Source organism: Schistocerca cancellata, chromosome 8 (genome assembly GCF_023864275.1).
Source record: "Schistocerca cancellata isolate TAMUIC-IGC-003103 chromosome 8, iqSchCanc2.1, whole genome shotgun sequence".
Taxonomy (NCBI): Eukaryota; Metazoa; Arthropoda; class Insecta; order Orthoptera; family Acrididae; genus Schistocerca; species Schistocerca cancellata.
In genome coordinates, this window is record NC_064633.1 from 176,867,953 (window position 1) to 176,894,891 (window position 26,939).

The 26,939-nt window shown below is 41.1% G+C and overlaps 1 protein-coding gene across 1 annotated transcript in view; it reads left to right on the forward strand.

Annotated features, from left to right (window-relative positions):
• LOC126095453 (lipase 3-like) overlaps positions 1-26,939 on the forward strand; it is a 124,657-nt gene that overhangs the window by 43,938 nt on the left and 53,780 nt on the right. Inside the window, exon 4 of the mRNA XM_049910246.1 lies at positions 8,026-8,272. Within this exon, the coding sequence (XP_049766203.1) occupies positions 8,026-8,272 (247 nt within the window). The remainder of the gene's footprint in view (positions 1-8,025; positions 8,273-26,939) is intronic.

A 26,939-nucleotide genomic window follows, 5' to 3' on the forward strand; every position in this document is an offset into this window, starting at 1 on the left:
AGTCTACTTTTGATCGTAGGCTTAGTGTTCTTCGAACACACCTTAAAAATGTTGTATTCTCTTGTACTTTCGTAATCATTCTCTTAATGTCAGCCGGCCGGAGTGGCCGAACGCTTCTAGGCGCTACAGTCTGGAACCGCGCGAACGCTACGGTCGCAGGTTCGAATCCTGCCTCGGGCCTGGATGTGTGTGATGGCCTTAGGTTAGTTGGGTTTAAGTAGTTCTAAGTTCTAGGGGACTGATGATCTCAGCAGTTAAGTCCCATAGTGCTCAGAGCTATTTGAACTATTCTTAATGTCATAGAAAAATTTGCAGAAAAAGTTTTTGAGATAGATCTGACAAAAATATAAAGTATGCATAATCATATAGGCATCTTTGTCAGTTCTGTTTACTAACGTACCGTGCATATATATATTTCAATCCAATGCTTTATTTCGTATAATAGAAGAGACATTGGGCGAATTTTCGTAGTACCGAGTAGCAGGAACAAGAAGTATGTCGATATAGAGCTTTAAATTAGCGACGGGTTTTTCCTTACATTTGTGAACTAATATTGGTTCCCTTTTGTCCCGCTGACTATTGGATAGTATCAATTTAACGTTAATTAAGAAAACAGTTGTTCAAACTCGATACCACAACAATAACTGCGAAATCTGCTTTCGCTATTAATAAAGGATAGCAGGAAAAAAAATTTTTCGTACTCGCCACAACAAATTCTTTTCCACTCATTTAGCTTAAATTTGTTCCGTTTGAAGCCATTGATTAGTTTTAGCAGTACATTAGACGGTTGGGTTCACTTCTTTAATTTACACAGCTAAATATACTGAAATATGTTGCGGAAGTCAATATATCACCAGCGGCGTAGTGGACCAAAATGGCGGTCACTGGCAAGTAGGCCGTACTTTCCCTTTACAAATCTTTATGTGTATGTATGTTAACCCACAACGTGAGTTAACAGCATGGCTATCGAGAAGAGAGATGGTGCGCCGTTAGTGAGATTGTTTTATGTGAACGGCAGCAATTAAAGTGCTGCACTGAGACAGTGTTGCCGATGAAATGCCTGAGGAGACGCCCGATGTCATTAAATGGTTTAAAGAAGATGATAATGAAATTCGAAAATACGGGTGGACTTGGTGTGACATCTGGAAGAGGAAAGCGTCCCATCCCACTGGAAGTTGTTGTCGAGGTTTCTGTTGCTGTAACTGATCATGCAGCAGGTACATCGACTACGTGCTATTGCTCGTGCAGTGCCACAAGAATTGTCCATCCTATGGACAACGGTACAGAAAGTTTGCGGTTTATATTACATTGGTATCGGCGCAAAATCCAGACAGTGCAGCAACTGAAACCCTCTTGATCCGCAACAACGTTCTGAATTTGCTCTTCGGTTCCTGGCGCGGATCGATGTTAATGACATGTGGCAGGGTAATATTATATGGAATGACGAGGCACATTTTGCACTATATGGTGCAGTGAATATACAGAAAGGCCGAATATCGAGTGCTGTTAAACAGGGTGTTGTGCACGAACAGCCATTGCACTCACCGTGTAAGACAGTGTGAGGTGGATTCACAAGCACCTTCCAGGTGTACCGTGACGTCTGCACCTTATCCAGAGCTCTTTGTGCAGCATGTGATTCCTGCTTTCGAAGAGAGCAGCTGTATGGAATCAACTATTTTCATGTAGGACGAGACAACACGTCATGTCTCTCGCCGTTGAAAGATCTGCTGTGTCCGGAACCGCGCGACTGCTACTGTCGAAGGTCGAATCCTGCCTCGGGCATGGATGTGTGTGATGTCCTTAGGTTAGTTAGGATTAAGTAGTTCTAAGTTCTAGGGGACTGATGAGCTCAGATGTTAAGTCCCATAGTGCTCAGAGCCATTTGAACCAAAGATCTGCTTAATGCAGCCTCCCACGAACGTGTTACTCCAGAGATTTTCCTGATACATGGGCTGAAACTCTAAATCCATCTGACTTTTAACTCTGGGGATATCTAAAGGCACTTTTTATGCCCACGTCCAGTTCCTAATAAACTGTAATATGGAAACATATATGTATACGTCTTTCTTGCATTCACAGCGCCTGATTTGCCCCTAGTGGCAAAATTGGAATTTTTTCGTTCTAAATCGGTTCCACACTAATATACGTCAAATTTCGCTGACGCACGATAATTACAGCCCACACTGGAGCTTTGTGTGTGCTTCCACTTTAATTTTAATCACTTGCTACTTTCCGTACCGCGCAACGTAACTGCAACGCCACTATTTATTGTCGTGGTGGGCAGTGGACTGAATCTTAGGGGTCACCAGTGAACGTTTATGCCGGCCGGGATGGCCGAGCGGTTTCTCGGCGCTACAGTCTGGAACTGCGCGACCGCTACGGTCGCAGGTTCGAATCCTGCCTCGGGCATGGATGTGTGTGATGTCCTTAGGTTAGTTTGGTTTAAATAGTTCTAAGTTCTAGGGGACTGATGAGCTCAGATGTTAAGTCCCATAGTGCTCAGAGCCATTTGATTGGAACATTTATATTTACAAATTTCCATGCAGATAGTAAGAAATGCACATTTTGAAACGAGGTCAGTGCTAAACTTGTTAAGTTCAAACGCTAAGATGCTAGCTCATAAGTAAACTGCTTAGAGTTAGTAACTTTTTTCTAGTTTGGGTAGTTAGCACCAGATTCATATCTTAAAGTTCTACATCTACATCTAATTTCACATCAGCGCTCAGAAGGTCACCATGCAGTGCATGGCGGAGGGTGCCACTTACCGCTAATACACTCCTGGAAATTGAAATAAGAACACCGTGAATTCATTGTCCCAGGAAGGGGAAACTTTATTGACACATTCCTGGGGTCAGATACATCACATGATCACACTGACAGAACCACAGGCACATAGACACAGGCAACAGACCATGCACAATGTCGGCACTAGTACAGTGTATATCCACCTTTCGCAGCAATGCAGGCTGCTATTCTCCCATGGAGACGATCGTAGAGATGCTGGATGTAGTCCTGTGGAACGGCTTGCCATGCCATTTCCACCTGGCGCCTCAGTTGGACCAGCGTTCGTGCTGGACGTGCAGACCGCGTGAGACGACGCTTCATCCAGTCCCAAACATGCTCAATGGGGGACAGATCCGGAGATCTTGCTGGCCAGGGTAGTTGACTTACACCTTCTAGAGCACGTTGGGTGGCACGGGATACATGCGGACGTGCATTGTCCTGTTGGAACAGCAAGTTCCCTTGCCGGTCTAGGAATGATAGAACGATGGGTTCGATGACGGTTTGGATGTACCGTGCACTATTCAGTGTCCCCTCGACGATCACCAGTGGTGTACGGCCAGTGTAGGAGATCGCTCCCCACACCATGATGCCGGGTGTTGGCCCTGTGTGCCTCGGTCGTATGCAGTCCTGATTGTGGCGCTCACCTGCACGGCGCCAAACACGCATACGACCATCATTGGCACCAAGGCAGAAGCGACTCTCATCGCTGAAGACGACACGTCTCCATTCGTCCCTCCATTCACGCCTGTCGCGACACCACTGGAGGCGGGCTGCACGATGTTGGGGCGTGAGCGGAAGACGGCCTAACGGTGTGCGGGACCGTAGCCCAGCTTCATGGAGACGGTTGCGAATGGTCCTCGCCGATACCCCAGGAGCAACAGTGCCCCTAATTTGCAGGGAAGTGGTGGTGCGGTCCCCTACGGCACTGCGTAGGATCCTACGGTCTTGGCGTGCATCCGTGCGTCGCTGCGGTCCGGTCCCAGATCGACGGACACGTGCACCTTCCGCCGACCACTGGCGACAACATCGATGTACTGTGGAGGCCTCACGCCCCACGTGTTGAGCAATTCGGCGGTACGTCCACCCGGCCTCCCGCATGCCCACTATACGCCCTCGCTCAAAGTCCGTCAACTGCACATACGGTTCACGTCCACGCTGTCGCGGCATGCTACCAGTGTTAAAGACTGCGATGGAGCTCCGTATGCCACGGCAAACTGGCTGACACTGACGGCGGCGGTGCACAAATGCTGCGCAGCTAGCGCCATTCGACGGCCAACACCGCGGTTCCTGGTGTGTCCGCTGTGCCGTGCGTGTGATCATTGCTTGTACAGCCCTCTCGCAGTGTCCGGAGCAAGTATGGTGGGTCTGACACACCTGTGTCAATGTGTTCTTTTTTCCATTTCCAGGAGTGTAGCCATTTCCTTTTCTATTCCACTCACAAATAGAGCGAAGGAGAAACGATTGGCTTTAACACTTCGTACTAGCTGTAATTTCTCTGAACCTGTCTTCGTAGTCCTTACGCGAAATGTACGTTGCCGGTAATAGAATCGTTGTGCAACTGGATTCAAATGCTAGTTCTCTAAATTTCGTCAATAGTTCAAAATGGTTCAAATGGCTCTGCGCACTATGGGACTTAACTGCTGAGGTCATCAGTCCCCTAGAACTTAGAACTACTTAAACCTAGCTAACCTAAGGACACCACACACATCCATGCTGGAGGCAGGATTCGAACCTTCGACCGTAGCGGTCACGCGGTTCCAGACTGTAGCGCCTAGAACCGCTCGGCCACACCGGCCGGCTCGTCAATAGTGCCAAGCGTCCACGGATTCCCATTTCGGTTCACGAAACACCTCCGTAATACCTCCGTGCTGATCGAACGTACGGGTAACAAATCTAGCAGGACGCTTGCCTCGATGTCTTCCTTTAATCCGACCTGCTAGCGATCTAAAACACTCGAGCACCACTTAAGAAAAGGTCGCACTAGTGTCCTATAGGCGGTCCCCTTCCCTAAAATATCCCATTAAACCGAAGTCGACCATTGCCTTCTCTACCACCGTTCTTATGTGCTCGTTTCATTCCATATCGCTTTGCAGTTTTACCCTTCGGTATTTAATCGATGTGGCTGTGTCAAACAGCACACAACTAATGCTCTGTTCGAACGTTACAAGACTGTTTTCCTTAATTATGCGCATTATCTTACATTTTCCTACATTTAGAACGAGCTGTCATCCATCACACCAAGCAGAAATACTGTGTAATTCATTCTGCATCCTACTGTAGTTACTCAACGACCACACCTTCCCGTACAACGCAGAGTGATGAGGATACATCCGTAAATTGCTAATCACCTTGTCCGTCAGAGCACTTATGTACATAGAGAATAAGACTGGTCCTATCACACTTCCCTAGGGCACCATGACAAACGCTTTAGGAAAATCTAGGAATATGGAACCTGTTCGTTACCCTCCGTCTGTGATTCGCAGGATATTATGTCAGAAAATGGCACGCTGAGTCTCGCACGAGCGAAGTCCGTGCTGATTTATGGACGGAAGCTTTTCTGTCTGAAGGAAATTTTTTTACATTGGAATTCAGAATGTGTTCAAGAATTGTGCAGCAAACCGCTGTTAAGTGTTGTGTCTAGGAACCTCGCCTGCTCGGTTCGCTAGACAAACAATCAAACAACACGTATTAATGAGTTTTATTACAATAAGGCAATTACAATACTTAACTTTGATATGTATCGCAAGCAAAGGGTAACATACAAAGTAATCAGTCTTCTTCAGAACAGAGAAACACATAGGTTCCTAACGACGTCGTTAACGTTGACGTTGTTATCCAAGTGGCTAATCTTCAAGCTGCTCTTGCAAGTTGGCCGCGCCAGTCGGGCGCGGCATTTAAGTCCTCTTCACGTAGGTGCCGCTACTGTCGCGTTGTCGTCCTGGAAGGGAGATCAGGTCAGCGTGCGATTGGTTGACTTCTTCTCACAGCCTTCTCTTCTCCATCGTTCCCGACTGGCGTACCGGCGCCGTAACATTAAGAATACGGTTCTGTAATTATGCGGCTCCTTTCTTTTACAATTCTTATTTAGAGGAGTCGCCTGTTCTTTTTTCCGCTCGATTATGACTTTGCGCTCGGAGAGAGATTTGCGATAAATGCAAGCAAGCTAGGTAAAGGGCCAGCGTCGTGGAGTACTCCGTCTAAAGCTAAACTGGAATTCCATGTGAACCTGGCCACTTATTTCTTTTTTAACTCTTTCAGGTGCTTTTCTACGCCACGAATGCCTATTTCTGTGTCCTCCATGCGGGAGTCAATGGGACAGTCAAATAAATTTACAATTCGTTTAAACTTTGTCCATACTTTCTCCACGTCTGTCATACTGGAACTAATTGATTTCCATTCACTGTCTAAGTAGGTTGCTAACCACTGCTTATTTGCTTTTTTTAGAATAAATACTCTCCTACCCCATTTGACGGATTTGTTAACTTCAGTACACATCATCGCTATAATGATATCATCACCGATTCCTGCCTCTACAACTGACATTGTCGATAAGGTCACGTCTGGTTTCAGCTATGTAGCTAGAATGCCTAAAATATTGTCACTGTTTGTGGAAAGGCAGTTTTCGGAAAACGTGTTCAAAAGTACTTTGCAGTTGTGTCGGTCTGTACTACCAGCAATGAATCAATAGAATTCCTAGTCTATTTCCGCGATACTGAGCGAGACTTTCACTGACTGAGTCTACAACTGTTACGGCGGAATGGAGAGGCCGGTAAAATCATCTGATAATTAACTGAGGTTCACCTAGACCTTCTAATCGTGTCCAGATAACTTAATAGTAATATCTGAGCTTTTCAAAGTAGAAACAGTTGTTCGTACAAAACTTTCCATTTAGACACCTCACATTTTCTGTCGTAAAAATAAAATACGTTTTTTACCCTATCTGTCCTATGGCACATGCTGCAGTGTGAGGAAAAAGTGAATGGTTAACCATTGCAATTTTCTGTGAGTATTTTTAATGTCTTAGCGGAACAGAAACTCTGAGAACTGAGTCTGAATGAACACATACGTAACAGTAATATAAACAGAATTAATTAATTTATTGAAAGAAATCCGCTTCAGTTGTACTAATGAATTGTTCAAACCACGACCGGTGTCGGAATGTTAAAATCCCGTCTTCAGGTGTATAACTGAAGCGAATCTCTTTAAATTAATTAACCATGCCTTTCAGTTCCAGAATGTCCTACGTAACAAATCTTATACTAATCCGCCCTAATATTTAGATTAACCCTAACTAAGTAAACACATTCTCAAACAACCACTGCGGAAGATCAAACATTTGGATTGAAATGACTCTCGAGTCCTTATTTCTGCCTTATGCAAGTAGTCCCTGTTTTACTGATTTCTCCCACTACTTTTTGGCTATCGCGAAGATTTTAAACATCACTTACGTTTTGTCCTATCCTTCCAGGGTATTAATTTCTAAATACTGTTGGTTAGTGCACGTCTTGCATGACAAACTCTAAAACGCAGAAAGTGTTTTCCGATCAAAACAATTCAGTATTGTATTACATCAAGCTTACGCGATGGTCAGGTTTTCTTTCTTCTCATTTCTGATTTCTTTGATTTTTCAAGTCAAAATTGTAGTTAAGTTTGGTATATGACACCGTCAAGGATTTGAGCTTAAATATTAAATGATAAAAATATTTGTAAGATAAAGTGAAAGTTAATGCTGTGTTGATTTTGAAGGTGTGATGATAATAATGCGAGTGGGTTCACTTTCTCTCTCTCTCTCTCCCCCCCTCTCTCCCCCTCCCCCCCTCTCTCTCTTTCTTTTCCACCCCCCCCCCCCCCCACACACACACACACCACATTTCGTAGACAGATAGGCTGACTGAATTATGAAACACCGTTCTCTTTTATTTACCTCTGGTTTAGGACAGAGCGTTTCTGCATGCTAGAAATTTTCGTAACTCCTCCGGGGTAGCTATCCTCTTATTTCAGCTATTGAACTATTAATACAGGCACTATGGACCAGGAAATCAACCTGTTTAACTTAATGCTACAAATTTCGTACGACTGTTAACTATTGTAATTAGATTCGCAACCCGAAAATAAAAATAAATTATACAGAGCAGCGTTATGTATTTATAAAGCTGATTATTAACAAATTCCACGAAGATATCTGGCTAAAGAGAATGGGCTGTCATGCAGATGAAAATAACTTTCATTCACGTGTTTCAGCTGGCACGAGCATGGTATTTATGACATGCCGGCACAAATAGACCACGTTTTAAACGCCACTGGCCACAAGCAAATATTTTATATTGGGCATTCCATGGGAACGACCATGTTCTACGTCGGAATGTCTTTGAAGCATCACTACAACGAAAAAATTCGGGCAATGTTCAGCCTGGCACCAATTGCTTTCATGAACCACATGAAGAGCCCGCTGTTCAGAATTTTAGCACCTTTAACATCCGTTGTCCAGGTAAGAATTCATTTAGGATAGTTTAACGCCTTGTATAGACAGACTCTACTGAAACTTCCTGGCAGATTCCTCTACCAGCACTTGCCCGCGAAAGGCAAAGATACCGAGTTCGAGCCGGCCGGAGTGGCCGTGCGGTCCTAGGCGCTAAAGTCTGGAACCGAGCGACCGCTACGGTCTCAGGTTCGAATCCTGCCTCGGGCATGGATGTGTATGATGTACTTAGGTTAGTTAGGTTTAATTAGTTCTAAGTTCTGGGCGACTGATGACCTCAGAAGTTGAGTCGCATAGTGCTCAGAGCCATTTCAGTCATTTGAACCCGAGTTCGATCTAGATCCGGCATACAGTTTTAATCCGCCAGGAAGTTTCGTATCAGTGCACACTCCGCTGCAGAGTGGAACTTCCATTCTGCAGACTCTACTATTTGTTAAAACTTCAATGTCATCGATAAATCCTCAAAACTCATTTAAAATTCGTTCAAACATTGTCAGCAGTGATACAAAACAGACGTAACTTACTAGGGCAATGAAACAATATTTATTTGTTTATCCACTCGATTTTAACATAGCAGGTGTCGCCGCTGTGAAACACAGAACTATAATAACAATAAATTGTGCTCAGCAAACTGCGACAGTTCAATGTTTCAGTGTTACACGTCACAATTCATTGATTACTATGTCTTTAGGCAAATTTCAGAGAAAGCGTATGGGGTGATGTCCTTCTGAGAGACGTTATTGCTCTGTTTTGACAGGCCTCATAGTTATTAGTTGCGAAGTGAGGACAAACACACAATATCACTACAAATCTTCACCGTCATTCCTGTACACACCTAGCAGTGTAAAACCTGGTCCCTCTTAAAATATCACACGAACGTTGTTCAGACGGGTACCAGCTGGGGTGTCATAGATGGCTGATACCGGGATTATTAGACACTATGCCTCGAAACTGGTTCTACGAAATTGTTACATCAAACTGTGATTTGTAAATTACAGATTGCAGCGATCAGTCGTCCTTTTTAAATTTTATTGGCAGATCTAGATTTCAGCTAGAAGCTGGCCATTGTCAGTGCACTATTATTTTTGCTCAATGCATGTAATGCCTGTTGGTCGGGCTTCATCCACATTTCAGTTAACTGTGGATGAAGCCCGACCAGCAGGCATTACATGCATTGAGCAAAAATAACAGTGCATTGACAATGGCTAGCTTCTAGCTGAAATCTAGATCTGTCAATAAAATTTAAAAAGGACGACTGATCGCTGCAGTCTATAATTTACAAGTCGATATAACAGTCGCCGAGTGCAACAGCTTTCTGAATGGAAGGTAACCTGATGAAATTGTGATTTATTACGACATGCAGTTTGTTCTTTCATAATTATTTATCGTGTTTAAATTACTACCTTCTAGCCCTCACGTATATCGAACAACAAACTTTAGATTTTCCGAGTAGTCAAAATAATGACAATACCTGAGAATAAAATAAGGATCTTCATTATAATGATTCTAATGCCAAACACAGAACTATGGCAATAGCTGACGCAAAGGACAATGGGAAGAGAAGCTCGAAGGGTAAAATAGAGGTGGATGATGACGGACAAAGCGAGTCTGATTATTCTGATGACGAAGACAAAACTATGGCAGTATAGGGAACAAAGTAAAGAAGAGCAAGAGAAGCATGAAAGCTACAGGAGAGGACGATGGCGACGAATAAAATGTATCTCCAACGCTGAGAAGCAAATTAGAAGTTGTTCACTGTATTAGACTGCAGTACGTGTCTGAAGAAACAGACACTGCAATGATCAACAGCCAAATGAAATACGGGAATCACATTCGCATTTGCGAATGTGGCTTAACTTTGGCTGCAGCATGCACTGGTGACAATGAAATTTTGAGCCGGGCCGGGACGCGAACCCGGATCTTCAACTTGACCCGAGCGGTCATCTTGACTAACATTTTTGTTTTTCTACTAACTTTTTTTTACTTTCCTGATTACGGAACCTATTTTATCAAATATACCGAAGAAATATCGAACCAAAAAAAGCTAAAACCAAGAATAAAACACCGACGGGCAGTATTTTTCACTCATCTGCAAGAAATTTCATTTTCCTTCTACAGAGAATTACACCAATATTTCAATAGCATAAAAATAATAAAAGCTACCGTTATGGTGCAGTTTACAGCATGAGATTAACAATTAATTTCTTTGAAAGTTAAATAGATAAGAAATATCCAGACTGACATGTAACTAGCAATTTAATAAAGTATACTCTGTTAAGTTAAACGAACATCATAAATTCAAAAACACAACAAAAGTTGCAAAAAATAACACTGCTCCAACTGTGCTACAAATTTTAATGAAGGTCTTTCACACTCGTCTGGGCCATCTGAGCACGTTCAACGAGCTGACGCAAACTTCCTTATGCTATGACTTTCGTCTACATCCCATACTCGCACAGACATTGTCAGTGCCGTACAGGAAGAGATGTATGGTTAAAGTCGAAGCCCAGTTATTAGACCTGAAATACTAGATTGCAGTTCTGGGTTGTTCTAGTGTACATTTTGCAGTGGTCTTCAGACATGCATTACAGCGATTGACAGCCATATGGAACATAAACTCACAGTATCTGTGCGAGTACAGGATGTAGAGAATACGAAAGTGGTGTCTTGTGGAAGTTTGTGTCGCGTGAATCAGAAGATCCAGGTTCGAGTCCCTGCCTTGCACAAATTTTCATTGTCACCAATGCATCCTGCAGCCAAAGTTTCAAAAGTGTTAATATGTTTCTCGTACAAATAGATCAGTTATTGGGGCAAGCAGCACATGTAAACACTGTGTGATCGTTTCAAACAGATAAGGCATTAATTAAAATCTGAAACTGAATTAATCCTCTCAGGTTACGTGACGGGTTATTTCATGATGTTCCATCGGGAATGGGGAAAGAGTTGGTGTAAATACGCCTGGTAACTCGAAAATGGGCAGCGGTATAGAATGTTATTCACGATAAAAGGATAGTTTTATTCACGGTGGTTGTCCGTGTAGGGATTATACATTTAAAGACCGACAATCAGTGATGCGAGATGCAAATGTTCGGTGCTCGGCAACTTTCAGATATATGCTACAGGTCATCTTCTACACACCATGAACTACACTAGAAATGTTCATTTCCAAAAGTAAAGGTAAGCAAGAAGGACCACAGAGTGGTGCGACGGTTACATACCTCTTTCAGGAATTTAGGGTAAGGTCAGGATCTCAGGATTTGTCACAGATTAGACATTGTTGGAGAACGACACTGTAGATGAAAATAGTACCTTGCAGCATAAGGAAACTATATTTTCAGCTGAGGTTAAGTATTCCTTCTCAGTACATCAATATATCTGAATAATCGAAAGGCATTCTGTAAAACTTAGATGTAGATGTACGTGCAGTGTCGTACGAACAAGACACAGCCAGGGCAAAAGCACCACAGGCGCAAAGATCCGAGCTGGTGCCAGTGACATAGAGACTCGACTCTTGCTAGAGTTCCACGAGCACCACGGGAAGCGCTGAGAATGAAGATATCAACTTCGCCTGGCCGAGTAGAATCCGCCAATGACAGGGCGATAAGGGACAGAAGCCTACTCGGAAGATAGAAGAGCAGCTCTCGCCCACTTGATTATAGATCATCGTCCAGGACTGACTTAGAAAGGGAACGTCGTTTACTGAACTCTTAGAATTGAACAGACAGTTTTTGCAATTGTATTTGCTACGTACCGTGAAGTTTGCCTACGATTATTTGCACTTAGACATTGAGGGCTGTTTTTTGTGTTATATTACAAGCAGTGTTACAGACTTCATTATTCAACAAGTCGCAAATATAAGTAAACCTTGTTAACTCATTTGTTTGACTTTGTTACTAATTTGTTGGAGTGTCGTAGAACCTTCGTTCTCTATCCTGTTACCTGACCCTGGGGCATAGCTGTGTAATAGTGGCAGGGAGAAATTGTCTTAGCGGTGTACTGCACCAGAAGCCGTTTCACGAACTAACAAACTCGGCCTACCGAAACAACATTGGCAAGTCGGCTTCCACAGCAGTAGCTACGAGGCCTTTACAAAACTGGCGACGAGGGTTTACAAGAGGGTGTAAGGAACTTGCATTGATTTGAAATTATGTATTTAGTACTTTAAACGGATTTCTTACAATTTGGTGATGAGGCATTCACACGCCGTGGTAAAAGACTATACACGTTGTCGAATCGCATTAAATCAAATGTGTCCCATACAAACGACACTCCTAGTAATTTCAACCAAGCTCTTAAGTCCATAGTATAGCTGCATGAACTACTAGTTAAGAATAAATATAAGGCCACTTAAAAACAAATCTAATGCATGCAATTGTATCACGTAAAGGAGTATCCCAGAGAAATCGACTATCTGGTGTGAATAAACCTGGAAAATTACTGAAAACGTTACTGGAAACAGCTTCAGTTATGCTTTGGAGGAAGGATATCACTTTTGACTCTATAATTTGGTTGGTTTTGCGCACACATTCACAGCAGCTAACGTTGTCAGTGCTACGTAATGTCGTGTGGCGTGACGCATTTGGTAGAATGCCTTCAGTTCCACAGTGTGCACCTAGCCGACACAGGTGTCCAGATTTGAGAATGAGCTGTTACTTGTGGGCCTCTTTACCACTGAGTGTACTTACGAACTGGTTGTAGCTGGATATGTCTGCAGTTTGGGTTCAGAAATATTTTTCTTCGAGACGCACGTATACGCAGTCCATATGATTCTGCACACCTCTATTTGTGTCCCCGTCAGGACACGTGCTGTGTACTCATAAACTTCTGTGCAACTGATATTTGAGCAGATGCACTTGGACAGAAAGAAACGACCTCTGTGCTGAAAGTTCGGCTATTCAATATCAGATTGGTCATTGTCGCTATGAGTAAGATTCTCTAGACAATTTCTAAAGTAGGGGAGAGTGGGGAAAACCCGACCTGTTGACATTATATCTTATGAAAATCGGACTTCTGCTAACTTTTTTGTGAAGTGAGGTAATTAATATCATATGCATGTTACAGATGTAGGAATAGTCATATATAATGCGTTAATGCTAAGTGCTTTAATTTTTGTGAAATTTTTTCATGACGTTGACAAAATGATGGTTTTGCCCCATAGGTGGTGTAAAACACCCACGAGGTTTAAATGTAAAAAAGTTTATCCAAAAATTTACAAAAATTTATACAAATGAATTTTTTGAAAAGTAATGAGACATTTATCACCATGAAATGAGAAATTAGCATTACATGTGGTTATATTTAAGTTTTAAGAAAATAAGTCATAAAAAATTGGTATCTTCCGCTTCACAATTTGTACAAGCATCGAGGGTCCATCCTTTACAGTTCAAACACTGAACTCATCCCTCCCTGTCTTTTGAGTTAGAGTAGAATTCATTTCAGAATGTGCAGGCCTCTTCTTCTTCATTCAAGTCACCGTCAACTTCATCAACATTTGCTTTCACTTTCTTTTCTTTTACTTTGTTATTTTCAGACTTTGTTTGGCGCTTAGATTGAAAAGAAAGCTTGCTCTTTGGACACCTTTTATTTTTACTGTGTCCAACGTTCCTTAGTTTTCAGCTTTCATTCTTTCTTCTTTAATTTTCTTTTTCTTTTCTTTTTTCTTCTCCTCTGTCTCCAGTTCTGATTTATAAGGTGACGATGTGAGGATGACTGTCTTTCCTTTTTCCCTCGAGTTTTTCTTTTGGACTCCCTCCTTTTCTTCTTGGGGTGGCTTAGTAATTTAGTTGATATTAGAAATGCGCTTGTTTCTACTGGTAATCTTTGTAGGCCCCTGGACTCGGCACTGATGACGTATATAGTGAACTTGTTGCTCCAAAAGTGGAAAGCTGTTTCCCTTCTTCATTTTGTGCTTCAGAAGTTGAAGGCCGAGAACACGTAACATCATGTATTTCAGATGTAGATGACTGAGGACGATTATCATCAGGTATTCTAGAATCCAGACTCAGGAGGGTTGCAGAGCCCTGGGACTGTGCAGCACATGGTGCACCCGAAGCTAAATCCTGACGCTGTGCGGAGTTCGATGCTTCTGTAGAAGTTGGTGGCTGACAGGTTGTAGGATCTGATTATTCTAGTCTAGCAGTAGTTTCAGATGGATCATATAGGTGATTAGGGAACAGGTTTCTAGTGAATGGGTGTATTCCAGTCTTCTTGAAGCTCTTTACGGCAGTTTGCATAAGCGTAACTCTTGTTAAAGCCCTATTCACAAACTTACCGATTTGGTAGACGGCGATGCTAAGCCCAGGACGCGCAATTAACCAGTGTCTAGTTTCTTGCTCATAGTATGCACTCAAAGTGGTCCATAAAAGAAACATCTAGCGGCTGAAGGTGGTGTGTTGTATGCGGTGGAAAATCCAAGGGGTCCACAAAAGAAATATCTAGCGGCTGAAGGCGGTTTGTTGTATGCGATGGAAAATCCGTTGGAATAACACTGTGTTTCCGAGCTACGTCAATAAGACCCAAACTGTTAGTATGCCATACATGTCCGTGAAAAATGAGCAAAATTGGTTTTTCCAGTGGTGGCAGAAAATTAGATGAATTTCTTAAACCACATTAGAAAAACATCCTTATGGATCCACCACGATTCATGATAACAAGCGAAGGATCCTGGAGAAGCATCGCCCATTAACAATGGATTTTCTTTCTTGCTGGGAAATACAAAAATTGGCGGCATAAAGTTCCCAGGTGCAGTCATACGTGTTTCTACAGTAACGAGCACACCACGTTCTGTACAAGATAAACATCCAACTTGTTTTTGCCACCGGGGGGCTAATAACTTTGAAGGTTTGTTTGAGACTGTGAGAATCACTATCTCATCCACACTGTACCACCGTTTGGTTTAATTTTATACTGTGTATAAACTGACGCCAAAAGGTCAAAAAATTTCCCAACAGCAGCTTTATTAAAACCTCAAGCTTGAGCTAAAAATGTATGCTCTGGTGACCTTAATTTTAATTTAGGATGTCGGTTAACGAAACCGTAATAGTACTCTTTACGTGCCACTTTTTCGACTCTGTTGAAGGTATTGTTTAGGATATTTTATCTGCTGAATCATATGCCAACGTGCGTAGATCAGAAACTGTAAGGCCACAGAGTCTTTCTACCATAAATAATACATACTCAACTATTTCCTCTTCTTGAGCTTCAGAAAACACAGTATCATAGCGACGAAATCGCTTTTCAGAAGCCAGCTCGGGCGTCAATTCGTTTTTTCGCGATTATTTCACCCTGTCAATCCAGCTTGTTCGAGGTATGTTGAAAAATTCAGTTGCTGCAGTATATCTCATTCATCCTTCAAGAACCACATTTACTGCATCCCTCATTCCTTGTTATGACTATCTGCCGAGATGTCGCACATAGTTCCTCACTGTATCTGAAATGAAATTGTAAGTGCATTACTTTTACGAACGTAAAAAATTACACTTAACATTGTTTGCTGTGAGTGATAAAAAATCAAAGAAGAGGTTTTATCAGTTTGAAGAGAACAGTTTACTTGAAACAGAAATTTATCTTCGGCTCTAATAAAAATACCAGTCTCCTGCAGTTTCAATTTTTTTGTGTAACAAGTAAAACAACATTTATGTTAAATAAAAAGTAAAAAATTAGTCCAAAGCCTTTTTATTTCCTGTTAACTTCCATCCCCATTTAGAGCAAATTTTTATGAAACACTTAATATTACTAATGCGGAGCTTTAATTGTTTTATACAGTGTAATGAAACACACTGCGGGGCAAGACCGACTTTCGTCGGTATTTCCCACCAGCGGTTGACGGGTCTGCCGCACGGTACACAATGAAACAAATACGGCGATTTCAGGTTATCGAGTAACAGCTGCTAAGCTAAGTTTACTGTAAAAATGCAACTAAATACACTGGATAATCATACTTACTCACTGATGGTAAATCAGATTGACATACTAATTCTCAAAACCATAAACAAGCTTAGTGCTAACTGGAAAAGAAACTGTTAAAAGCTTCAAAAATTCGCACAATCCAAACATTGGCCAGTATACAAACGAAATCAAGCTCGAACTATTCATAGTCGCTGTCTCTTGACGAACTCTTAATGTTGCCTCCCGATAGCAGTGCCTAACAGGAAATATTCTGCGAGTTGGTTTGACCCGCCCAGTCTGTGTTGCTCCACTCTTCCCTACCATGCGACAAGATACTAACACCAATTTTTCCACACGTAGATCAGGTACACAAAGCATGAAGTATTTTGCAGATTGCACTAGTCTAAAAAACTTTAGAATCGCTAACCTATCGTTAATATTATTGTAAAATTATTTCTAATGTGATTTATACCTGAATAAATATCTCTTGCTATGTATTGGTTTCAGACGATCCTGAAACTAATTGGAGCAACGAGGTTTGCTCCTAGCCCAGAGTTAATAAAACGTATCCAACCGAAAGTCTGTCAGAGCAACGTTATCACCGAGAGAATATGTACAAATATAGTATTTCTCATCTGTGGCTTCGATAATGATCAAGTTATTGACGTAAGTTACTTTCTTTCCTTTACAGAAGTAGTTGTTATAGATAGTGATCCTAAATCTGAATCTCTACGCTATGTATTTAAGTTTATTAATGTAACAGAGTAATTTCATAAAGCGGCAGTTATCCATTCTGGGACTAAGTAAATGATACCACTATTTATCTAGGTCTGGCATTATTGCGTCTAGCTCAAAAAGTGTATATTGCTGTTGCTGGAAAACACTGTAAATTTTCTGGGTGTTCGTAGCTGGTGTGTACTTGAATACGCAGAGGACACCGGCACCGCTTCTGCGACATGACAGGTATTTACTCTGTAACTGTGACCCTGTGGTCCATCTGCGTCCTCAGTGACATGGTAAAAAAAAATGACCCGGCGGCAGAAATTGTTATTACTCTTGAAGACGCTTTCTAAAGCCAAGTTTAAGTGGAAAAAATCTAATGCATGTATTATGCATCAGTGGCGCATGATGGCAGAAAAAGAAGTTGCATCTCACCAGGCAATGACACCTCAGGCACCTAAGAGAGTGAAAGGGGTTTTAGCCTTGTTGCTGTCGACAGGTGACAGAGAACAATAGCCAGGTCGGAGCTGGGATCAGGGCCCATGAAATATTTTAACACTACAAAACGTGGAGTTCTGAGAGATGCTGACGGACATACCAGTAAAATTAAGCGTTAGGCGTTTTTTTTTTTTTTTAGAGAGGACGTTTTAGGGAAATGTGATTTTTTTTACAATGAAAAAATAATGAATTTCTCAAGAGCAACGAAAGCTGGTAAATACTTCGGTTGATCAGACGATAAACCCTAGCTGATCAGAATATTAAAAAAAAAATAATAATTAAAAGTGAATACACACTCACAAGGAGATATTCCCAGCTTTGGGATCGACTTTCTGGAACCATCTATACGGTTATGTAGGTTAAGATTCCATGTATCACACACTACATCCATTCACCGTGGTGGGCTCTCATTTGTGAATAACTCACGAAACAAAAGTTTGGAATTTGGTGTGGCACTCAGTAACGTTAAAAAGTTGCAGCCAATAGTCTGCTTGCGTAATGGATAGATGCAGGAATTTTTTTGCATTTTTAAATATTTATTGAAATCATTTTGATCATAATTTTTATTCAGTTAATTAATTTAGGTGTAATTTGTTATTTTCCTTCCTTTGCCACATTTTAATCATAATATCAGGTTCTTCATTTACTCTCATTTTTCTTCCTGTCATTTTTTTCCACTTGAAATGTTTGTTTATGTCTTTTTAATTAATTTTGTGTATTAATTTCGATTTATTTTTGTTTTATCACCATATTTTTTCGTCAACATTATTGTTTTCATTATATTTATTTCTCATTTTGTTTGAATTTTGTTATACTGGTAAGTCCTTCTTCCATTTAAATCTTCACCTGCGTTGTTTTGTCCGTAGTACAATAGGTATTTAGGTTATGTTTTGAATGTTTGTATGACGATTACCGTGCAAAAAACGTTGCACACCTGGTAACGAAAACTACATTTTTCACACCACTGCACAGTCAATATAAATAGATTATGTGGTCTTTTGTTTTTTAACTGATAGATCGAAATTTTCAAATAATTTAGTATTATAAGAGATGAATACAAGTAAATCCACACTCACAAAAATTCCGATTGGAAAAAGAATGATATGAAGAAAAAATGAAACAAATGAAAAGAGTCCATATGGTGGTTAAAATAAACACTGTGACAAAGGATTAGAATTTAAAAAAATTACGTTTGAAACAATTAACTGAATAAAAATAATAAAGTCATTTCGATAAAGATTTAACTATAAAAATTTTATTGCATCTGATAAAATTAGAACCCACAACCTCTTGCAAGAGAAACTTATTATCCTAGCCATGACACCCCGTAATCGGACTTTTGATGGACCTTTCTTAATGCTGTTGAGCATCAAGCAAAATTTCGAATTCTCTTCGTCAGTTACTCGCAAATGAGGGTGCACCAGGGTGAAGAGTTGCAGGGTATGATACCTGGGATCTTAACATACATCACCGTATGTTTGGTTTCAAAAAATCCACCGCTGGGAACTTCTCCTTGTCAGGGTGCATGCTTGTGGAGAAAGGAGACTTTGATGTACTGCTACTGGTGGATACTGTGCCGGTGCACATAAAATGTGATGCTTTGAAATCTGCAAGGAAAACGTTCAACATTTTGTTAACTAGTGTGAACAACGACGATCAGACAGAGTCATTAGTGGGATTTGTAGGATCAGTCCGGTTTGGTCGCAATCACTATAAATATGACAATTGCACGTAGAGATACCGATGTCTCCTGTTTGCAGCGTGCGTGGCACATGTCATCTGACGTCAGACTGCAGTTTGGAAAAGGTAATGAGATAAACCAACAGATTCCTGTTAAAGTTAGCCCTTCAATGTTCCATTTGTCTCAAAGTCATTAATACTCAATACCCGAAAAATGGACGTAGAGATTATTATTTAACACTGTGTTTATATAATTATATTTAAACCTTGATTTATAACGGAAATATGTTAATTGGTTTCCATTAAGCACTTTAGGTATTAATTAATGTTTTTATAGTGTAACGTCTCTTGATTTGACTGTGGTTGAAATTAGATAAATAGTATAGAAATAAGGCCAATTATAATGTAACTTCATTACATTCCTGTAGCTGAGACAACAGTTTTACTGAATGGAAATTCTGCATACAAGTGTGTTGCTTTGATTGGTCTGTCTGTCTGATGATTTTCTGCGTTCATCAGTACAGTATTTGTGATTGAAGAAGCGTAGCTCCCTAAGCTGCCTAGCGTAAAAACCGTCGCTGCAAAAATTGTATGTCCAAAGTCGCCACAACACAAAGTGTAAGTGAATTTCCTCAGAAGTCCCACAGAAATCAGTGCAGAGGAACAACCAAGAGCAGCTATAGTCACTGGTGACAACACGGAATTTATCGTTCTTGTGAAACACTGGCTCTTTATTCACACGAAGTAATGAGTGCTGTCTGCAGGCGATTTTAGAACTCGTAGACTGACTCCATATTTGTAGATTCCTAGAATGCTTTTGGTACTGTTGGTTCGTTCCTCACTAGGGGCCTCTAATCAATTGGTGCCTATGGAGTATCATCTCATAACAAAATTGTCTAATCCGTCACGCCGAAACCTGCCCTGGAATGTGTTATTCAGGTAGAATACACCGAACAAACACCACGTAAAAAAATTTAGCTCCTAAAATAACTGCAAGTATTTCTTCAAAATCTGTTGAACCACGCGAAATTTGTAATAGGCAGTTGGAGAAATCTGTACCCTTTACGGTAGCTGTAGCAGCAGACAGTGTTTACGTAACACTGTGGGCACAACACTGTGGGTACATGGTTGACGGCACACGGCAGAACACGACCGTAATTTCTAAAGCGAATTTCAGTTTATGTTGATGGTTACCCGGACACAACTCTCAACAGTTACTATTTGCGTGAATTTGCAGCTTATTTCTATATCCATAATAGTTAGCAGTTGCCTTTGCAGTATTGCTAAGTATTAACAATGGAGACAAAACTGAATTAAATTTCTTCGTGATTTCTTCATATATACTTGCTAATAGTATTTGTCTTTGAGCAGGTTTCAGAGTTTCACAGTAATGTGGAATCCTATTAATATTTTCAACCTTGTGAAATATGAAGAATATTGTATGCAATCGGAATCACTAAGTTCATTTCCTGGACATTTATTCGAATGGTGTCTACAGATCGTTAGAAATTGTGGAAACATTAGTGCAAACAGAAAATAGCTCGGTCGAGTACGTGAACTGTGGTTAGATTGTGAATTGTGGTTAGATTGTTTTGCTAATCAATGTCCAGACTACCTTCCAAACCCAAAGGAAACATGTTAGAAAGAATAGGCTAAATATTTTTAGTTAAAAGAAGGGAAAAAACGCTTATTCATAAGCAGTGTGAAAACCAAGTTTCGTTTCGTAAAATCTGAAAAGGAATCGCATAAATGGAAAAAAGATTTACACGATGTATGAAATATGAGCCAAAATGAAACTTGCAAAACTGTGAAAGAAAAAGCATCCTAAAGATTTAGAACTGCTCGTGAGAATCAATGCGCCGTTACCTTTCGATAAAGTAAAGAATTTTTTCTACAGTGTGAAGCATCTTTTTCAGAAAACCATCGGACAGTATAATATCTGGTAGCTCTACGTCATTTCATATTTATCAGCGGATCGGTTTTGTTAAACTTCAGACGTTCTCGCATTTTCAGTTTGCATCACCTCTTTTTAAGAACGTGATCAAGTATGCCTGATACGCAGCATAATATACACGACAATTTCTTGCTCCATGTTAATTTTGTCTGAATAAAACTAGTAATTACTGTGAAATGCCTGAATGAAAGGAATTTTCTTTTATCATCTGTGCCTGGTGCAAGTGACACTTCGCGTTTTTGTTGCGACTACAAGGAATAAACATGTAACTGTTGCATTGTTAATAAAATCTACGCTACTTAAATATTATCACAAGAACTGTGCTACAGAAATTTTTATAAAGTATATCATGTCTACAAATTAAAGTCCCGATTGATGAACGTAATTCGTAATGTAACCTCATAGGAGGGCTATTCGGAAAGTTAGGTTCGACTGGGCACGAAATGGAATCGACAGTGAAAATCCCACGAAGCTGTGCAGAGATGTGTTGAGCATTGTCACTATTATCCCGGTCGATCGCGTCACGTCGCTCTTTTCAGTTTTGAACGAATAGTGAGCACGCAAAGATTCTTAGAAAATAGCGCCTGCAGCCAAGTATGAGGTCCTGGTGAGGGACTTCACCCAAACATTAACTATCATGTGTTTCCTAACTCATGACAATCCCCGGTCGCACTCTGCAGGGGCAATGAAGATGCTCCTGCAGCATTTTCAGTGGGACGTTATTGATCATCAACAGTTCGGCCTGTAATTAGCTCGCTCTGAGTTTCATCTCTGCTCACATGAACCGCTGGCTATGAAGACAACGTTTTGGCACAGACTGTAGACCAATGAAGAGAAGTGGCGGAAAGTATACGACAAGGGTATTGGAGAGTTGGTGCAAAGCAACGACGAGTCTTGTAAGTCTGAGCAGAGACTATGTAGAGATGTAACTGGAAGATGTAGCTAACTGGATTTTCACAGTGGTTTCCATTTCACGACCTGTCAGTCCTTTATTTCCGAATAGACCTCCTACATTGCCTTGATTTCCTTTCCTCTCCTAGTCACTTGTGTAACAATTACATATGCGGCAGTTTAGTCGACGATATGAATTGCAAGTTATTCAAACAGTTAATGAATTGAGGCAGTTTTGGTGCAGTTTAAGTGCTTAAATTTCCCATGAGAGCGCTTTGGACATCGCACTACGTGGCGTTACGTTCTCTTATCACGGCTGCGTGTGTTTATTCACCAATTCGCGCGGTCGGTAGGATGGGCTGTACGAACTGCTGTTATAAGTGCTTCTTCGTGCGTCAAATATGACTAATTTTGCCGTTTTTTTTTTAGAAATACTTGTAGGGCGCATTAGCACCTAAAATTTTTACAGGGCCTATCCTTTGGTGTATTATTCAGGTGTGAATAATTTCAGCGCTGGTTTCGACATATCGGATTGTGCGACTGGTTTCGTGATTTCCTGTCAACATGATCACAGTACACAGTCATCGTGTAAAAAACAAGCGATACCTGGTGTTCCTAAATGAAGCGATTCAGGAGACAGTCTGAGCAGCGCTCTTGCATTGTTTGCAGACGATACTGTTGTTTATAGCATATGAAAGTAATCATCAGACGATGGCACAGTAATTAGAAGATGCAACAGATCTACTAAAGAGACTGTCTACTCAACACTCGTCCGTCCTCTTCTGGAATCGAGCTGCACGCTATGGGATTTTTACTAGATAGGGTTGATGGAGGGTAGCGTAGAAGTAAAAAGAATGGCAGCTCGTTTTGTGTTATCGCGAAGTAGTCGAGCTAGTATTACGAGTGAGGTACACGAATTGGGGTGGGAATTATTAATTACAAGGCATTTTTCGTTGCGGCGACGTCTGTTCACCAAATTTGAATTGCGAAATTTCTCCTTCGAGTGTGATAATATTTTTTGACGTCCACCTACATAGGAATACACGATCATCGTAATAAAAATCTTAAATTAAAAATTTAGAAAAAACGACAAAAAACTTCTAAAAAGTAAAAAAAATGCATATTGCCCTTTTAAGTTTAATGTAAATGTAATTTTCTGATCCAAGCATTGTCGCATCGGAGGGCCGGAAAGTAAATAAAAAAATGACGTTAATAGCAGCTATCTTTTCTAGAAAAGAATACTACCATTACTGCTAGATATAAGCCTCTTCTGTTTGGCGTCATCCTTTCCAGTTCTTCCAGTCTCGCATCTACGCCTTGCATTAGCTAGTGAATTTACAGTTGCTCATTATATAAACACGAAATTCAATTCGTCTGTAATTAGCATAACGTTGTTAAGTAACAGCGTTACCTAGTTATTGTTAGTTTAAAAGAGGGGGAAGGGACCAAACTACGAGGTAATCGGTCCCGTTACCTCGTTATTTTATACTATAATTTTTCGTAATTACGTACCAGCTTAAATGAGTTCGTACGTAATTAAGTAAAAGTATGCACTCATCTACCTTATGAGGCCTATGTTCTGCAGTGGTTTGATGATACATACTAGCTCATGCTTCATTAACCCACGCGCTCCAGTAGCGCGGTGCGTGGTATGCGGCGCACGGGGAGTCACACTAGGGCAGGCGTCGTTGACGGTTGCCTCTGTACCGCGAATTTTTCCGAGTAAATCAGCTAAGGCGCAGACTAAACGATTTCATATTGTTGTTTCAATATTTATGTTCTTTGCCTAGGTACCTTACTTTTAATTAAATTTCATACTTTACCATTTTTATATTATTTTATTTACGAGGTGCATTCAAGTTCTAAGGCCTCCGATTTTTTTTTTCTAATTAACTACTCACCCGAAATCGATGAAACTGGCGTTACTTCTCGACGTAATCGCCCTGCAGACGTACACATTTTTCACAACGCTGACACCATGATTCCATGGCAGCGGCGAAGGCTTCTTTAGGAGTCTGTTTTGACCACTGGAAAATCGCTGAGGCAATAGCAGCACGGCTGGTGAATGTGCGGCCACGGAGAGTGTCTTTCATTGTTGGAAAAAGCCAAAAGTCACTAGGAGCCAGGTCAGGTGAGTAGGGAGCATGAGGAATCACTTCAAAGTTGTTATCACGAAGAAACTGTTGCGTAACGTTAGCTCGATGTGCGGGTGCGTTGTCTTGGTGAAACAGCACACGCGCAGCCCTTCCCGGACGTTTTTGTTGCAGTGCAGGAAGGAATTTGTTCTTCAAAACATTTTCGTAGGATGCACCTGTTACCGTAGTGCCTTTTGGAACGCAATGGGTAAGGATTGCGCCCTCGCTGTCCCAGAACATGGACACCATCATTTTTTCAGCACTGGCGGTTACCCGAAATTTTTTTGGTGGCAGTGAATCTGTGTGCTTCCATTGAGCTGACTGACGCTTTGTTTCTGGATTGAAAAATGGCATCCACGTCTCATCCATTGTCACAACCGACGAAAAGAAAGGCCAATTCATGCTGCCGTTGCGCGTCAACATTGCTTGGCAACATGCCACACTGGCCGCCATGTGGTCTTCCGTCAGCATCACTTTTCGCATTTTCAGGTCGTCATGCAAGATTGTGTGCACAGAACCCACAGAAATGCCAACTCTGGAGGCGATCTGTTCAACAGTCATTCGGCGATCCCCCAAAACAATTCTCTCCACTTTCTCGATCATGTCGTCAGACCGGCTTGTGCGAGCCCGAGGTTGTTTCGGTTTGTTGTCACATGATGTTCTACCTTCATTAAACTGTCGCACCCACGAACGCACTTTCGACACATCCATAACTCCATCACCACATGTCCCCTTCAACTGTCGAAGAATTTCAATTGGTTTCACACCACGCAAATTCAGAAAACGAATGATTGCACGCTGTTCAAGTAAGCAAAACGTCGCCATTTTAAGTATTTAAAACAGTTCTCATTCTCGCCGCTGGCGGTAAAATACCACCTGCCGTACGGTGCTGCCATCTCTGGGACGTATTGACAATGAACGCGGCCTCATTTTAAAACAATGCGCATGTTTCTATCTCTTTCAAGTCCGGAGAAAAAAAATCGGAGGCCTTAGAACTTGAATGCACCTCGTACTTAGGGGTCCCCCCCACGCAACGCCGCTTCGATCAAAATATTGCGGCTTATAACAAACTGAAAGAGGTAATACATATATATAGGATATTTTCGTAGTTTTTTTTAAATTTGCAATTTAAGTCTTATTTAATGGTTCTTAATGTTAATAATTTAGTAGTTGAGTCGGTACGATCCACACTCAACCCCGAACTCACACAAATGTTGTCCGGGACGATACACGAAATGGCAAAGCGAGATCTTGCCTCGCCGAAATCTGCTTATTCTCACAATATATGTATAATATTTTCATAAATATTATTATACTTGCAAGATTTTGGCAATGCAGTATTTAAAAATATTGTTATATTTCGAATACTTTGCACTTCTCACTTGTAGCTACTATTAGTAATTAAAATGTAATGAAAACTGTCATCGTATTTTAACATTGTGACTTATACAATTTACGTTTTTGTTTTTTTAATTCACACATCTATTCATCGATCCGTTTTAGTATATATTTAGCCGATTTATGTAGTGCAAGGAATAAGCAGTGGCGTCAATTCTAAATCAAGTCGGAAGAAAAGGGTCTGCCACTGAAGTCTCCTGCAGTGTGCTGCCTTATTAGGACAAAATCATGTGATTTAAGACTGAAATTTAGACCTAAAAAATAACTACAAACAAGTCTGTGAGAGCATGTGTTTATCTTTTATTGTTGAGTCACAGTCACCCTTTTTCTGCTGAGTAGGTGCTAAAACGGGCGACTTCAAAAAACAAAAATCATCACTGTTGATCAACATTTAACTAGATATTTTTGAGCTCTACACTCTGGTACTACGCAACTTGATGTAGCTCTTATGTGTTACGTAGCGTATATCAAGAGAGCGCGGTGGCGGAAAACATTTTTACTTAATTTAGCCGATGAAATTTAAACGACTGAATAGACTTTCATGGAACGTAGATAAGACTCATCCCGATTAAACCAGCTTTCAAATAAAAAAAGCTACATTGAAATCGGACCTTTGGTTTCGGAACTACGATGCCACAGACAGATACGTAGATACACACGTTAAACTTATAACACCCCTTTGCTTGCGTCGGGGGTTTATAAGAGAAATCAGAGCTCTCGGGGGAATACGAGTATATAAGTGTTTATTATTCTCGCGCGCTGTTCGAGAGTGTAACGATAGAGAAATAGTCTGTAGATGGTACGAGAAACCCTCTGCCAAACACTGAAGTGTGAACTGGAGAGAAGTGTTATAAATGTAGATGTAGTTGTAGATGTAGATTATTGCAGTGGGACTTGAACAGATGGCTGTTATACAAGCTGTAATCTTACGTTCGCATGAAGAAGCAGCTTTTCTTACATAATTTCGTGTCCGTTGGCGAGCAGGCTGACAGCTTGGTGGAAGGGATCATTACCGGTGATGTACCTGGAAAATTCAGTAGCCCAATTTGCTAACACAGGGTTCAGAGAAACTTTGCTGTTTTTCTGAGATCAAACGTGTTCTGTGTCTTCTCTGAGTGACACCTGTTTACCTGTTAGTCATCACTGAAAGTAATATTAAGGGATACGCACACATGTACACCACAGTTCACAGCGCGCTACCATATTGGTATACGGACAAATAATTGTGCTGAAACATTCCGTATCGACTGACTGATTGCGCGTCGGCTGCACACAATGTTTCCGTATGATAACCCATCTCGCTCGGTCTCCTACTTCGTGATTTCTTCCCGTCAGGTACCATCAAGGACAAAGTTGACAAATCCCTCTTTAATCTAGGTTACGGAATTGAGAAGGTTAATTACCGCAGCTATGAACGACGTCACACAAGCCTCTTTTATAGGACTTCCCGAGAAGGAGACTATCGCCTGGATCTTTATTCCGTATTACACACCGTGTCCAACCGGAGTGCAGC